This window comes from Gymnodraco acuticeps, unplaced genomic scaffold (genome assembly GCF_902827175.1).
Source record: "Gymnodraco acuticeps unplaced genomic scaffold, fGymAcu1.1, whole genome shotgun sequence".
Taxonomy (NCBI): Eukaryota; Metazoa; Chordata; class Actinopteri; order Perciformes; family Bathydraconidae; genus Gymnodraco; species Gymnodraco acuticeps.
The window spans coordinates 4,275,080-4,292,264 of NW_022990295.1; the positions used below are offsets into that span (position 1 = coordinate 4,275,080).

The window sequence follows — 17,185 nt, forward strand, 5'->3', positions numbered from 1 at the left end:
GGATTCGAGCACAAAATTACCCTACTCCACCTCACTACATTTGATGCATTATTCACTCAGTGTTCACATGAGAGGATCTGTTGAGGTTGGAAGGCCGACAGAAAAATAACCACACAATTCTCTTCCTGTTATTTTTTATTTCTGACTGTTATTTTACCTTAAAGGTCTCCTATTATGCTATTTTTAGGCATATAGTATAGGTCTCAGATATATAGAAAATATATAAAAAACATGTCTATGAAGTGTTTTGCTCAAAATACCAAACAGATCACCCATTCTAGCCATGCCTCATATCCCTCTATTTCAGCCCTGTTAGAGAAGTGCTGATTCTGGGTCCGTAGCTTTAAAAGAAAAAAAAGACCATATTACTTCCAAAACACGTCGCGCATTGTTTCTGATAGTGAAGTTTCTGATAGGGCTGTGGGCGTAAAGCCAGCCCACATTTCGTCATATTGGCAGCAAATCTGGATCAGCTCCGTTGTACCCCCGTTTTTAGAGATTTGGGTACGGAGGAAAAGAGAGGGTTTTGTTTTCTTACACTTAGTAGTAGTAGCATATTTGAAATGCATGTAAAGGGAGAGTTTTTCCTCATTTGGTACACGTATACAGAGAGACAGAAGGCAAAATACATGTATTGCATACATTTCTACAGGTCACTTGCTTTTTAAAAAAACAACAGATGACTTTGAGTATAATAACAAACCTAGGGCTATTCCCACGGAAGGTTTCCACAGATGTCTACTTTAATGCATGTGTATCTGTGTGCATACTAACATCACAGCTTCAGATACTGTAAGATTCTTTGGTTCACATTTTGCTGAGCCTGATCATGTTGTCCAATTTTCCGGGGGAAAATCAAGAAAATACTACCCGAATAACAGTGATATCTTCGAGCTTTCTTTAAATGAAGTTCACTTGAGGAGTGCCAGAGAGGGTTGAGAAGCCAGCCCCCTTTTGTTATCAGGTCACTGCCCCAGAATGATCTCTGCCATTGGGTCAGTGTGCCGCCCATGTCTCATCCAACTGGCAAGCAGTCAGGATGTGGTTGCCATGGAACATGTCCAGTTGGAGCAAATGAAATCCCTCCCTTCGAGTTTCCAGGCAGGATTCACATGCTGATAATGTTTTGGTGGGTGGGAGACTGGCAGTGTGTGTGTTTGCGATAGATGCGTGCGCACACACGAGAACGAAATATCAAGAGAGAAAGGCTTTTGAGGTTACAGAGGAAGTAGGGCATGAGATTGTGCAGCCATGTGTGTTTGTGCGCGCCTGTGTGCATGTGTGTTTGTGCATGAGTCTGCTAGTGTGTGTGGCTGTCCATGGATGCATTGCTCTTCAGAAACAGCTTTCTGGTGTAATATAAACTGAAGCCGATCTCCTCTCTCCCAGGCTTCTCAGGCGTCTACGAGAACTAATTTATGAACATTTTCTTTCCACTTGCATACACAAGTCAATAACAGAGAAAAATACATTAACAGATATTGGTCTGGCACTTTATTCTGTTCATGTAACGCCATTTTATTCAGTGTTGTGTCTGGATAAAGTGTACAAATGTAACTTGTGGGAGAGCACTTCAAAGATTTCAATACATGTCTATAACACAAAGCCGTTATCCACATACTGATGGACACGTCTTAATTAGTTAAGTCAACAATGTGCTGAATTTAAAATTCATGTTCCTGGATAATGGTAAGAGCCGCAGTGAATTCATCCATATTCATTATTAATGTTATGGAGGCCTGTTTATGTGTCCCACTGAGAGCTGCCTTATGGCCTCCATGAGTTCTGCAGAGACTCTCAAATGTTAATACATCACAGACTAACGCATGTAATGAATAACTTAGGTCTGTTTCCTTAAGATAAATGTACTGTCATCAATGCTACATACTTAGGTTTGTTATGAATATTTCACTTCAGGACTTTTCAGTAATCGACCATCTTAACAAATGACCATATTCATATTTTCTGACTCGTGATTTTTTTCACAACTTATATTGCATGGGGACACTAGACCCTGCATGCTGTGTGTAGGAGCCATGAAACGTACATAGTAATGCATTTTGAATATACACATTTGTTTTGTACTAGTTTTATATTTGGGTACTGGTTTGTATTATTATAAGCTATTTGTTTGATCGCTATGGGTTGGTTGCTTTGGGTCACATGGTTATGGGCGGCACTCAGGGGAATTATAATCCTGTTCACCTGCGTGAGGTGTGTGTGTTTGTGGAAGAGGGTGACACAGGGTCGTTGTACTTTTTGTTGACCGCAAGTGTAAGGATTGCTTTGAGTATTATAACAATGTCTATGTCTAAGGAAAATAAGTTGATCATCCCAGTTTTCATTAAACTACATTATTATTGAACAGAGTTTTGATCTCAGCAAGTACTTTTTGTAGCGTGTCATACAATAGCAAACAGGCCCGGCCTCAGCCTCTCAGCGACATCGTTTGTTTCCTGCTGTCGCTATACTGTGTCTATATAGCGACATCCTGTCCTTAAAAGGATTCTGACTTTCTCTTAAGTAATTACAGGTGTTTTCTTCACAGCGTCTTAAGTAGAGAGGGGTCTTTTATTTGTCTTGAACACAAAAGGAAGCTACAACTAATGCTCTCACATCTTTTGTTGTTTACAGTGGTCAGCCATGCAAGAAGTGATCATGTTTCCAATATCACAGTGAGCAAGGAAACCAATCCCCACCTCTTTGGAGGGGCCGCAGGTGGGACAGAGTCCGAACCCAGAGATCTTTCCAATTCAGGCAGGACAGAGGAGTCAGGGAGCCGTGACTTCTCACGCAGCGCAGCGATGGGACATGATCACAGCTGAGGGAGAGAGAAAGAAAGGGTGGGTGGGGGCAGGGTGATGCTCTGTGAGTGAATGCAGGGAGTCAGCTCCAGCTGTCAGAGGGTTTATTGATCAGTGAGGGGAGGGGGCAGGTCACCAGCACCTGCATCAGCTCACTGTGGACATGGTTAACTGATAAGCTATGAGCTGATTGTGAATCACATAATGAATGTTGGAATATTTGGGGTAATTCGGGGTAATGGGTGGACATCAAGCCTGCCATAATGACTGTTTTAAGATCTAAAACATGTTGACTGGTATATGACTTATAGTGTTTTGACACAAACAGCAAACACACACTTCTGTGTCCTCTACAGGTGCCTAATTATACTGATCGAGATCTAGGCCACTTCCAGAAGGATCTAGGTCAAAATCACATTGCACAAATGGTGTTGATTGTGAAATTTAAAGTTAAATGTTAACTTATTCATGTTGTGGTAATATGGGAAAAACAAGTTTGTAAAATGAACGGGAACAGCCAGATGGATAGATAAATGGACAGATGGAGAGATGGATAGATAGATAGATAGATAGATAGATAGATAGATAGATAGATAGATAGATAGATAGATAGGCTAGATAGATTATTGTTTACAACCGTATACATATATACAAGCACACTCAAAATAATCCGTTATCTCTAACGTGTGTGCTATACACTGATTCTGAATCAATGCTGTCTGCTTTCCTTATTCGGCATTGTTTACAGATGTACACATACATTTTAAACTCTAAGGTGCAGATAAATATGGACGACATTAAGGTATTAGATGACCTATTAACACATTGTAGAAAAATGTGTGGACCTTTATAGTTTCTCTTTAATGTCCTTGCCATGTGAGATCTTAACAGAACAGATGAGCACGCACAGTAGTAGCGAAAGCGGTCTCGTGCTACGGGGAATTTCCCGTCCACGTGTCTGAATACGCGCTGGAGAAGGCGGGACAACAACAAACAAGACGATTGGTTACAGGGTCTGGATGTAAATTACCTTTAAAGGGGCTGGCTCCGCCTCCTCCGAGGTGCATACAGTCGGGAGGACAGAAACACTCGCGTTTCAAGGAGGTTTTATTTACTTACTTTCTGCACCACGCCCCGGCGGCGGAGTCAGTGTGGAGCTGAGGTCGGCGAAATGATATCGGCTCGCTGCATTTTCCCTCACAGAATGGAAGTAGTCGTGGAGCTGATACGGACTAAACTCGCTTGACTTGCCAGGATATTGAACTCGTTGCCCCTTTTTCTCTGTAATAGACAACCTTATCAACGAAGCCCCTATCTGTGGTAAGTTCCTCAAAAACATATTTAAGTGTCTTTCTTCGGTAGGCTACGCACTTTACAGCAGCTTGTCGGCACGAGTTTTAACGTTTAATAACATCCGCGTCCTTGGAGGAAGCAACAAACAACGTGTCGCTGTTGTCGTTCAAACAGTTGCAAAACACTTGTTTCGACAGCGTTGAGATACTTATTGTATCGAAATGTCAACGCTGCCAGGTTAGAGACCGTTTTAAGTGTAACTAAGCCTGTCTGTCAAACAACAAAGATTTGAATTTTACCGGCTTTCCCGGTTTACAGAGCTGTGTCGGTGAATGGGCTTCAGACTGCAGCTCTGTTTTTTGCGGCGAATGTTTCTCTGTCGTGTTTCAGTCTGTATTAAAATGTAATGACAGCCGTTTTCGCCATAGATTAAAACCATGCACGCGTGTAAACGTGTTATTACATAATGTAAATGCACGCTATGTAGCCCAATCTAAACATTTATTTCCCAATTTTCTCTCTTTATTTTAAATCATCCCACTCTGTTTTACTATCTGATTTAATGTATGTTTATAATTCTTATTGATATGGTTATCTGGTGTATAACCAATTATTTTTGGGGGGATTAAAAAGTATCGCGAGACTCCAACACCGCTTGATGAGCTCGTGTTATTTAAGGTCGTTGTGCATAATGTAACACATAATAGAAAATGGTGTGATGTGAGGCTTATGAAGCCAGTGGGTAGAAACTGTGTCAACAGAGCTGCCTCACCCCCACGCTCCCTCCTTCCCTTTTGTTCGGGTGGTGCAGTCTGCAGCAGGGGGAGCTACTGTCTGACACAAACACGGCTCACTGCCCGGACAGTGGAGCGCTGCAGAGAGCTATCCTGGGGATCTGCAAATTCAGATTAAGTCTTTTTTTCCATATGAGCCTCCCATGTTCTTACTCTATGTTTGTCAAAACAAAGCATTAAGTGGTTTTACACACAGGGTTTATTGTGATCGCACAGTATATCGTGAGGTCTGGGCATGCTCGAGACTGGCCAATCTGCTTATGTTGGGTGCAGAAATGAGAACTCCTTCTCAGACGAGCTGGCGAGCTGACAGACCAGGGTAGGGAGAGTGGCTTCGGGTTTTCCTTACAGACTGTCATTACCCTTTTGCTGTGGACCCTAATTTGGAAGTGTGGTAGTAGTCTAACCCTGTATTACAACTCCATTGTGACTTGGGGGTTAACTGTTGAGGCAACTTGAATTTCATCCATATTTTGACAACTCTCTGACCTCCTATTAAGATTCAGGGTTGAATTCAGTGCTTCATTGACACTGGAGAGATTCCCAAGTGCTCCTTGCTTCCCTCTGGTAGAGTTGTCCTTAAGGATTTACAATCATGTGTATTATGTAATCAAGTTTACACATTGTGTACATTTCTGATATTATTACAGGCACTGAGCTCTGCTACCTGCAATTGTTTGCTTTGAAATATAATAAACTACCTCTAATCCTGGTTGTAATCATGAGACTGTTATTAAAGAAGCCAGGCTGCTGTCAGCTAGAGGTGTTACATATGCATACACTTGAGTATTGATATAATGAGATATGAGTAGATTGTGGCACACAGCGGCTCGTATTGCAGGACAAGTAAAGCTATGATATTGGACATTGTAAGTATGTGTGTAAATCAATGCAAATTCAAAACTTGTTTTAAACTTAGATTTTTTACTTATGTGTTCATTTTCACCTCAACTTATTTCCGTGCTTACACTATTGCTTTTTATTGTAATATATTGTATTTTAACCCCTGTATCATAATGCATTTCATATTCCCTTGCCAATACTCATCCCTACTGTCCACAGGGCAGCTTAGCACACATTAAAGATTCTACCTCTCCTTTAACTCACTCAGCCAAACTCCCATTTATGTAAATGTGGCTCAACCGAGTCGCCTAACCGCAGTGAATCGTGTGGTTTCATCACGAGAAGAACAGAGCCATTTGTCTAAATAAGCACTGAGCTCTTTGCCACAAGTGAAGGCGGATCTTGTGCTTTTTTTCTCTCCCACAGCTTGTTCAGTGTGGTTTTATTGATTTGAGGGCACTCATTATAAACCAGACAGGTTGTCTATAATCATAACGAATGCTTGCGAGGGATAATGAATGTGTCTGAGATCATCTCATCAGGCCTAATGCAGACTCGTCCAAGGTTACCATCATTAGTGAAGGGACTGATTTATGAACTCGCTGTTCTACATTCAGCTGTAAACTTTTCTCCTTTGTCTTGTTACTTTCTAGGCTGCTGATCTTCAAGTGCCCCCGTATGGACGATGAGGAGGATGATGTGTTTGAGCAGGACCCCCACTGCTGGCGCACCACATTCAGGGAGATAAAGTGTGAAGAGCGCGGCACACAGACACCTGGCCCTGCGCTGGCACCCGACAACGGCATGCTGCCCTGTGGCGTCGCAGAGGAGCCCAGACCACTCTTCTACGGTGAGGCTGACAACACACCGTATTTCAAAAGAGATAAGGGAACATAGTCGTGTGCGTGATAACCAGTGTTGTAAAACTGCTGCTCGAAACTATGACGTGAGACTTACAGTCAAGAGTGGGTAACACATAATGCTGCTGCAGTAATCTCACCCCTGGCGCCTGATAGTCGTGATCACAGTTGCTTTTATAGTCTGAATGGAGTGTACCCAGCTGCTTTGCTATTCAAAGGGCGCCAGACAGGCAGTGTGATGTGACAGGAAGTGACAGAAGTGCTTACCTGTGCACGCAGCAACTGCACAGGGAACTGATTATCACTGACAGCAAAGTTACATTGGCGCCATATAACAGAAATCATTCCAGAGTAACTCTATAGTGACTGACTGACCTCAAATCTGTGTCATGTTGTGTTTGAGTGACTTGTGAAACACTTAAATGACTCAGTGTTGATAACTAAAAACACACAGTTGTGGTTAAAGCCGAGCAATCTGACATGTTCAGCAATACTAGCATCATTGTGATAGACCAAATGAAGGTAGAAAAACAAATGAACGTGTCATTGCTGCACTTATATATTTCTAAATGGTTGTTGACAAACTAATAAGTCTCAGCCTTGACACTCAACAGGCAACGCGGGTTTTCGATTGCACTTCCCGGCACGCTTTGAGCTCGTTGGGGATCAGGAAGCGAGGAGACAGGAGAGTGAAGGGGAACCAAACGGCATGGAGCAGCTCCCCCGGCAGCAGCCTGTGGCCCGCAGCGTGGAGGCCGTTATTGGCCAGAAACTCCAGCTGATAGGAGACCAGTTTCACCGGGAACACCTTCAACTGGTGAGGAGGAAATGTGCATCCTGCTGACTGTACAAACTCCAGACAGACTGCTCCGGCCTCTAGTTCGCAGTAAACAAGTGCAGCTGGTCAATAATACCCCGAGCAGTGACAGAATCTCCCTTTAGTACACTTCAACAAGTGTTACCTCTGGCTATCCTGATTTATAGATCTTGTAAATATTCCTGACAGTTTTTAAAGTGTTTAATAGATTGTAACCTGTGATTGGCAGCATGCAAACAAATAGTTGTTTCTATTATGTTGACTCTCGAGCTGAGCTGACCTAATACAATGCAGTAAAGCCAGGAGGATATGCTATAATAACATCAACCCCTTATCCTAATAACCATATGATACATATACAATGAACACTTCTCAGTTCCTCACCTTTACAACATAGCAGCAGTAAATCGTTTTTATTCTTCATGCAATAGGAACATTTCATTAGTTACATGAGCTTCTTTAGAAACAAAATACTGCACATGAACTTATTTGAAGGTGAAGGAGAGACTTTTCTTTATCTTCACAATGTTTTGGAGTGAGTTGCCCCCTTATGAGGAGCTGTGCGCTCAGTTAAAAGTGATTTGTTTATTGTGGACTGGAGACAGCTGGGCCTCAGTTGTAAACTGAAAAGTAAAGATAATGCTATGTTGTGTTTTGATTATGGCTCAATAAATCAGTAGCATATGGGTCTTCCACTGGATCTACAAAAGTGCCGATTAAGAATAACTACTGCCATCAAACTAGACGTGGTTATGTATGTGTGTGTGTGTGTGTGGGTGTGTGTGTGTGTGTGTGTGTGTGTGTGTGTGTGTGTGTGTGTGTGTGTGTGTGTGTGTGTGTGTGTGTCTTAAGGATTTATGTTGGGACAAAAGTTTGCTCTCTTTTATTGTGTTTGCCACATATTTGTTTTGGAGTGGCTGCACACATGCCAGACCTACAGACTTCACCCCCTCCCTTCCCTCAAGCCAAAAACATTGCTATGGACAACCCTTCCCCCATCTCCCTAACCCCGGGCCGGCCCTCCCCCTGCCTCCTCTTCCTGTTTATTTCTCTTTCTCTCTCCTTTCCCCCTGTTTCCTCTGTGTGCTGCAGAGGCAAGTGGCATGGAGGATGCCTGGCCTGGAACAACACATGGTGGTGTGGTCAGGGTGACACTGTCCGTGTCTGCTGCACAAATGTGGGAGCGTTGTACAACCGTGACACACTGTTGTATCGTTGGCTGTAAGATCAACAATATAAACAAACCTTCAGGAGAGTTTCTGCTGAGTCTCCTGTTGCGCAAGTGCACAGAGTCTGGCACGCAGTTATTTACACGTGCACATTCATCCACACTTCGTGCAGGAGAAAGCAGAAGTGGCGCGAGAAGGTAAACATGTTGAAACCCGAAGCTCTGCGCGTAAGCCCCCGGGGGGATGAGAGAGGTCCTCTCAGCTATAGGGGGGGGGGGGGGGGGGCTCCATATTGATGCATGTATATGATAGTGAAGTGAAGAAGCAACAATCTTCAGTTGTCTTGAAACCTCCCGACCCGGCACGCAAGATATTTGTTTTCTTCATAGTGCGAGACAGTTTCAGATTTTCTCATGCGCTTATCAAGTTATTTATACACCCCTAGAGCTCAGCATGACTCATGTATTGTGACACTGGCAAATGCACACAGACATCCAGACAGTCAGACACCCGGGTTGCTGCGATGTGTGTGTGCAGTCGGTACCTACTGACGCACAGCGGCGACGGGCCCGGGTCAGGCGATGAGGAAGTGGTAGCAACTCCTTTTGCTTGTTGAGTAAACGGCGGAGAGGACAGTCAGAGTGAAATCATTTCCTGAAGCAGCGTGTGACACAAACGCCAATATAGTGTGATTAAGAGAGTCATATTTTTGTGACAATTGCTAACTTACATAGAGAGCAGTGTGTTGACACTTTAAGTCTCTGTGTGGCTGTTTTATGCTGAAGGAGGATTTAAAAACCCAGACGCTGGTGTGCGGTTTTGGATAAGATAAGATCGACTTTGTTGATCTTAATTTCGGAAATGTTTTTGTCACAGCAGCATGTTAAAACAAGGCCTTGCACATGGTGTGAACATGAAAAAGAGTAGAAACAAACCCAAACATAGAATATAACATCTCAAAACAGATCTAAAAAGTCAAATATATAGACAGTGAAAGGGATGTGTGATTCCATATCAGTCTCTTTAATTGACATTTCTGTTCATTGAATTGGCTCCTGTAAATGCTCTTGCACGAATACACCCATACTTGTTTTTCTGCATTGTACTGTCTCAGATCTTCCCATCACACAGTCAGTAAGAAAACCCCTCACTCAATAACAGAGTAACTGTGTGTCAGGCCTCAGTGCTCCTGTCAGTAGGTGATTGCAGTGGTTTCAGTGCAGACACTTGTCCCATCCAAGTGCCTCTGCCTGCCATCATCGTGATGGATCTGAGAGCAGCATGGCTGTGAGCGTTCTCCATGGGAGCCCGAGGCCCCTGGCGAAAGGAGGGATTAGGTAGCGACGGAGTGCTGGTGGATGCTGACAGATAAATTGCTCCTCTGTCAGAGAGGGCTTGAGGGGACGCGGGGGTCCCCAGAGGATGGCTGACATTAGCCGGCCCCGCCATTTGAGACAAGGCAATAATGAGTGTCACAATGGCAGGAAGGCGGCTCCAGCCTGCACAGGGCAAGGAGCAGAGTTGGGTTTCAACCCCATGTTTTTTTAAGAGAGACGACTCCTGGTGCTTTCGATAGGAGGTGTTGAACGAAGGGTTGAATATCGCCCGTGTGTGTGTGTGTGTGTCTGCATGCAATGTTTGCAGCTTTATCTCTTTACTGTTCCAATGAGGGCACAGCACTCTCTCCTTTCAGCACTTGTACAGGGGGGGGGGGGGGAGGAGTGGAGTTGCACTGGAAATAAAAACACATGAAGCCAGCTTTGGATATTTACTTTTCAGTCATTATTGCACGCTGATGTTTGTTCACAGCGATGTCCATTTATCATCCAGCACCGCTGCTCTTTGTTGGTGTTTTCCCTTGCCTCCCTGTCTCCTCCCTGATGTGACAAATCCAGAGTGTCTTGCTACTGAGCCTGGCCTGTTTGCTCAAGAGATAAGGCAGAGCTTCTGAGCAGCTGGCTGGACAGACGGCCGCATGGGACACAGATAAGGAACATCAGGCTGCTGTCGGCGTGACGACACCGAGCATCTGGCTACACTCTGCCCCTATCGCTGGCTAAATTTAGAGCCCGTTTCTCCTTTTGACAGTTGGTGGCGTGACTCATGACTAAAGTTGTGACAGGCCCTCTGCACACCTCTTTTTCTCTTTTTCTCTTTTTCTCTCCTTCTTTCTGTTCCTCTCTCTCTCTCTCCTTTGTCTCTCTCAGCCTGATAGAGTGGAGGGCAGAAGGTCACAAGATGTTCTGTTTGTAAAGAGGAGTTGCTTGTCATGTAGCTTGTTGGATACACACAAGCTTTGCACCGTGACAATCCACCCTATATCTCCTGCAAGCCTTTGCTTTATATTAAAAGTATAAATCATATTTCAGATATTATGTGCTGTCATTCTGCCTTTCGGATCCCAGAGTTTTAGTCATGTTATTTAGGTAGAATGCAAAATACTTCCGAGTTCAGCCATTCTGACTCACTGCCAACACATATAATACATATTGTCTATATTTATATGAAGCCCACATTATCAGGTCCTTCTCAAAATATCCCCAGGCAAGCACTCAATATGTCACACAACAGAGAACTGGTTGTATCACTACTCATAGCAACCCTTTCCATGATTTGTTTTCTTTTTTACCCCTTGATTTTCCTTTAGATCAAGTAAGAATAAGTGAGTAGTAACATACACACATGCTGGTTGGAACCTGGTGAAGCTTATGCAACACCCTGCAATGCTCCCCACAGGAAACCCAGGGCCTATCACAGTGGCGGTTCTTGGCTGCTAACTAGGTCAATGTTTGGGCACCACCTTAACCGGCATGTCAATACGGCACATCTAATAATTCTGGCATTCGTAAACAATACCAAAAAAGCTCAGATGATTGTAGCAACGGTGCTCTTTTTGGAAGAACACACCGTTTTAAAGAGGAAAAAGGCCATATGCACTCCTGGCAAAATGTCTCCTTTCCCCCCCCATTATTCAAACAGCTATATCAATGTGAAATCTTAAAACATAAGCACTGTTTATTCATGTTTATATAGGGCTGAGTAGAAGTTGTATGCTGAAGGTTACACCCTGAAGAAGACTGTTGGTGGGTTACTTTGTTGTTAACTCTATTTTAACATGTCTATGTTTTTAAAATTCACTTATTTTTGTAAAGTACCTTTAATTCTCTTTTTGAAAGGGAATAAACGTGTTCCCATGATAATGAAAAAGCAGTGAAAGCAGCAGCATTATCAGGCGTGGTGGAGTCTGCCTTTTGTCCACAGATGAGCTACTGTACCTCACTCGTGCAGATACGTGTTTTCCAGAGAGCCCCCTGCCTCTCATCAAGGGCCCCCTAATCCTATTCAGTGCAATTATCTTATCTCAACTTCTCAATGACAGAGATAACATTATCCCCCTAATCGCTCACAATCCAATTGGCTCGCAAAGAGAGTCTCCTCCTGCGCGGCCAGGTCTCCGCCAGGAAGATTAGAACAAATGATGAATGTGTTCCTGGTTTGGAATGTCTGTTGGGAGGCTCGGATTGTTTAAGGAGGGAGGCCTCTCTCCGAAGTATTGTTGGGGACAGGAGCAGACTGTTGTGAAAATATCAGCGTCGCTCCGGTGTCTAGTTTTGACTTAACCTCTTCTCAGTTGACCCTTTTCGCTGTGTTCACTGTCAATCAGCACACATAGTAAAACTCACTCTGCAAACGCGTGACTGTTTTGTTTTTGAGTTCCAATCCAGGGCACTAACTTTGTTTCGTCTCCATTTGTCGCTTCAGTATCATCGAAACCAAAGGAACCAGGGGCGGAGGTGGTGGCGTCTGGCCGCAGCTCTGCTCAGCCTTCTGTTCGACAGGGGGCTCGTTGCTGGAGGAGGGGGAGCAGCACGGAGGTGAGAGGGTCTCCCCATCTCTCAGAGGAACTGGACTCCGAATGGCACTGTCAAATCTAACACGGGTCTGTTTTTGGCGGGGGGAAAAGAAAGGAGACAAAGGGTCACCGCGGGACGGAGACAACCAACTTTTATACAAGGTTTTTTTCTTTCCAAGAAGATGCCATGACACTCCGAGATTTCCGCTACAGGACAATGTTCATATTTTGGTATACGTGTGGTGTAGTGGTTTTGTATAGTTCTTGTTCAATTGTTTGCACTTCAACATGTATCCATCTTAAATGACCTCCACCGACCCTGGGAATGCCTTATTCAATGTCTTCTGCCAGAATGAGTATTGATACATGTAGAGATGAGGTGGGATGAGATGGTTAGGGAATGAAGGGGGTTGAATCTGCTGACATGTCCCAGGTGACCAGACACGTTGATTTAACTAATTTCCAAAGAGGCAACTTCTCAGAACAAAGCATTTTGCACCTCACCTCAATGGAACATTTATCTTTCTTTATTTCTTTGTGTTGATTTCTTGGTTTCTCACTCCATGTGCTGCAGTATGTAATTACTACGTTTCACCCTCAATTTCATTTCAAGTATCGGGAACAACTTTTCTGCTCATGAGAAGTTTGCACACCTTGTAATCTAAATATATGTTCTTGATCATCAGGGTGGAGTTTGAACATCAGCGACTGCCTAAACAAGCCTGGTGCCACACCAGCACTCAACAGTTAATATTGATATTAGCAATTAGGATTATTGACACTGGAAACAAATTCTAAAAAAGCAGTTAGCTGTAATCTTTAATGTGTATGTATGCTGAGGGAGCATATTAAAAAATAACCATGAAAAGAAATGTAGTTTGATGTGTGCTGACTTTTGCAAACAGGAGTAGCCCATGTGCACTACATTATAACATTAGAGTTAAGTTGTTTTGCTTTCATACCAGCAAAGTGTTTTTTACCTTAAGTATATAGAAACATTTGGCCAAGTCTGCCATAGTTCTTTTAATTGAAATGTCATCAAGCACGCTTCCCTCAGTTGTTCCCTCACTTTGGAGTTCTCCCTGTGTTTTCTGTGTGTTCTGTTCATGTGATTGTTTTCAGACCTCCATGCCCTTGAAGTGGAGCTCTGGATCCACTGTTTTTGCACTAGACAACGTACACCCTTCAAGAGTACAGTTGTTACCACGGTAACCTCTGTCCTGTACGAAGGTTTTCAGTTATGACTGTTTTTTTCTTGCCACAACATTTCAGATGTATTCACTCTTTATGTCCAAGACTAATAATCAATGTTGAGACCGGACTGAACACAGTCTGGGATCTGGATTGGATTTTGGATATTTCACACTGAAGTGTTTCAGACTACAGTAGAGTTACCTTAGAGCCTCGCAATTCCATTGACATGTTTCTGTCCTGGTTTGTTTTTCACAGCCTGTGTGTGTTCTGAAGACCAAACCATACTGCATAATCAATCTGTGAAACAGATCGTCTCAGGCTACTTTTTATGGGGTTTTGCATCATTTTATACTCTGTGATATTGGGTGCTCTTGTTTTGTCTTTGGTGCTCAGATCCAGACATGTTTAGCCACTCATCAGACACAAACACACACGTGAAAAAGACTGTAATTATTGTTGAAATATGAATATGTTTAAAGACACTGTTAAAGATGCTGTTTGTTATATTCTACATTACTGAACCCAGGCCATCTTTTGGACCCAAGGAGCAGTACATATCAGGGGTCTGTAGTTACTTGCTCCTTCAAATGTGTCAAGTGTATCACTGCATAATTAGGGTTTCCTCTCATTCTCCTAAAGATGTCTCAGGGACAGAACTTGAGAGTCTGTCACATGGTTAGAAAAAGAGCAGTTTTTTCATCCATTTATTTACCATAAAACCCCTCAAGGTATCGTCAAGTCCTTTTAATTTTCGTTTCAGTTGTAAAATTGGCCAATTTCTCAGCACACACATATTAAGGTACAGTTTGACTAAGGAGTGTGAGGCAGACTTGCTGTCTGGTGGTCTCGGGGGCTGCTGAGCATGTAGTAGTAGCAGCGCGTGAGGTGCACTGAGTGTGGTTGTGGTTATAGTTTCCTGCGGATCCTGAACGCTGAGCCAGTCCTGCAGTGCCCCGTCCCACCACGAGCTCCTGACTTCCTCTTTGTGCTGCTCCTTATTACTTGGCTAATATTCATCAGTTCATTTGTAATTTATTTGGTTTTCCATTTTATTTATTTTGTATATTTGCCCATTTCTACTGTATACACCTGTGTGTGCAATTCTTTTTTTGTTTTTGTTTTTGTTTCAGTCTTGGACTTGTATACGCCTCAGTTGTTTGACTGTGCAGAGCAGGTTGGCTTGCATGTGACACTCAACCTTATTTTATTTTGTTTAGTATTGCTCACCTCATGTAGGCTCTAAGAAGTTTGAAGTTTATCGCTTTTATGAAGAACAATAGCCTTGGTCAGTCAGAACTTAAGTTGGTTACAATGGATTTCAATAATGGCATGTTCGCACATCACTATTATACCTACCATAATGCACCTCTTCTGTCAGAGCTTCACAGCTTTCAATAGGACCATTGTTCATCCATATATCCAGAGTGTAACTGTTGCCATCATTGGAATACATTCTAACCAACTTTAATTCCTCATGACATCAGCTGCTGATCTTTATGAAGAAGAAAACATCACCTTTCAAGCCTACAGGAAAGGTGTTTGATACTCTTAAAAAAAGATTTTTGGGTGGAGTATTTTACGCAAAAGGTTGGGATTTTCCAGGGAAGGGCCGTACCAATTCAGACCTGTTTTATTACCTTCCACTACCTGATTTACCAGTCTTAATACGTAGATACATCAAATGTGGTTCAGAAAAGGAGCAATTAGAGTTTTCAACAGAATATGACCGTTACTTTGTAATTAAAGAGTTAATACCCATCCACCTGATGCTCATGACACACATGCCATTAGAAATGCTTCCAACACCCAGAAAAAGGTTGCCTTCATATTAAGCCACAGGGCGTTTGTTTATGTGTTCAACTCTTGATTATTGTGTTGTAATCAACATGCACTGGAAAGTACTTTGTTTCTGTAGGTCCCATGGGTCCCTTATCTGTAGTGTGTTAATGTATAGAATATACTCTGGATTGTTCCGTTGGGCTTATCTTGCCATGTGTCAGACGTATATATCTGTGCATTGACGAAGTAGGCTCCGATTGAAGGTCTGTTTGATTTATTGGAAAGGGAAACAAGCCACCGTGGTGCCCTGTATGTTTTTGTTAGATGAGGTTCCCAAGCTGCACTCATCACATTATACGTGAGTGTGGAGAATCCCTAGAGTGGGACATGTATTTTATGGAAACCGTCAGTGTCTTGAATTTTGTAGTCCACTTTATATGAAATTGAAGTTTTTGAGGAAGGTTTTGATTTTACATTTTTTTAACAATAACATTTCTTTTTCATGGTCTTTCTTAACTTTTTAAAATGTATTTTCTTAAGAAAAAGGGTATGCTTTTACAATGCAATTCATCGCTTGTGAAATGATTTTTTTAAACAAGGACATGGTAGTATCCTTTTTGAAGTCCATGAGATCAAGGGCATTTTTTTATATAAAAATGAACTTGCAACATTCCTTGCACATCTCATCGTGGTGTATAAACAAAACCAAGTAAACCAACATAATTCATGGTTGTGGTTTACTTGGCTCATGAGCTTTGAAATGTTTGCCCTTCTTTGAAAAACAGATAAAGTGTACATGTATTTCTAAAAACCCTGGAATATGCCTTTAACTGCTCAGTTTCAACAAAGTCTTGATTATCACACATTCTCTGTATACCAAGAAAATGAGACCCAGCGAAAATGTAGCATTTTTGTAAACATTGACTGTGTGTTTTCGAGACTCTACTGTGCACTCATTTTTGTGTTTATATTTTTTTTTTGGTTTGTTGATATGTTATGGAAGTAAGGACAATTTGTTATGTAGTGCAATATGCTGTACATATGGAGCTTTGCTCTACAAATCTTTTTCTGGATTTCTTGTTGTTTATTGGTACTTTTTTTCAATAAAATTGTATTGAAGGTGTGACGTTGAATCAAGTTTTTTGTTGTTGCAGAAACACACTCCCTTGGACCTATGCTCTTCATAAGACAATAAACACATGTATTTTCCTTTTTTTCCCCATGATTTTTTGACGAAAGGGGGCCAGAAATTATTGACATATGCCCATTATTGAGCAAGAACGGTGCTTTTGCATAACATGATGCAATGTAAATCTAGCAGTTCAAACAGACAGGCTTAGCTTATGTTTACCAACTAAGTGACTGGCAATATTAATAAAATGACACTACTTAAAGTGTTATTTTATTAATACAAATAAATAAAAACACTTGATTTGTTTAACTTTTTGCTTTAACCGTTTTTCCTGTTATTATGCCTAACCAAGTCTCGCTCTATGAGAAGTATCTGAAATCTCGCGACAGATCATTTGTTGCCGGAAGATCACTGCGAGACCGCATGGTGAAAACGTGAATACGCGTTGTAGAGAGATGTTGTGAGATGTAATTGTATTTGAGTACAAAAAGCTAAGATTAGTTTTATCTGCTGAATATTTAGAAGAGTTATCTTGCGAGACCTTAGAGCGAGACTTCACGAGATTTCACATATTGATTGTATGCTCCAACTATTGGACACAAAAGAACTGCAGAAGAAAATGAAATGCTGTTAAGCGATTAAGCCTT

The 17,185-nt window shown here is 42.3% G+C and overlaps 1 protein-coding gene across 1 annotated transcript; it reads left to right on the plus strand.

Annotated features, from left to right (window-relative positions):
- The first annotated feature begins 3,878 nt into the window (after positions 1-3,878).
- Positions 3,879-16,530, plus strand: LOC117550049 (bcl-2-modifying factor-like). Its single transcript, XM_034222333.1, has 4 exons — positions 3,879-4,124; positions 6,388-6,584; positions 7,209-7,411; positions 12,343-16,530. Exons 2-4 carry the CDS (start codon positions 6,413-6,415, stop codon positions 12,457-12,459), a joined length of 492 nt encoding a protein of 163 aa, XP_034078224.1. The 5' UTR covers positions 3,879-4,124; positions 6,388-6,412; the 3' UTR covers positions 12,460-16,530.
- Positions 16,531-17,185: the final 655 nt, after the last annotated feature.

Coding starts and splice junctions, on each gene's coding strand:
- LOC117550049 (XM_034222333.1), top strand. CDS start 6,413: ATGGACGATGAGGAGGATGATGTGTTTGAGCAGGACCCCCACTGCTGG. Junction 6,585..7,208: donor GCCCAGACCACTCTTCTACG/GTGAGGCTGACA, acceptor GACACTCAACAG/GCAACGCGGGTTTTCGATTG. Junction 7,412..12,342: donor ACCGGGAACACCTTCAACTG/GTGAGGAGGAAA, acceptor TTGTCGCTTCAG/TATCATCGAAACCAAAGGAA.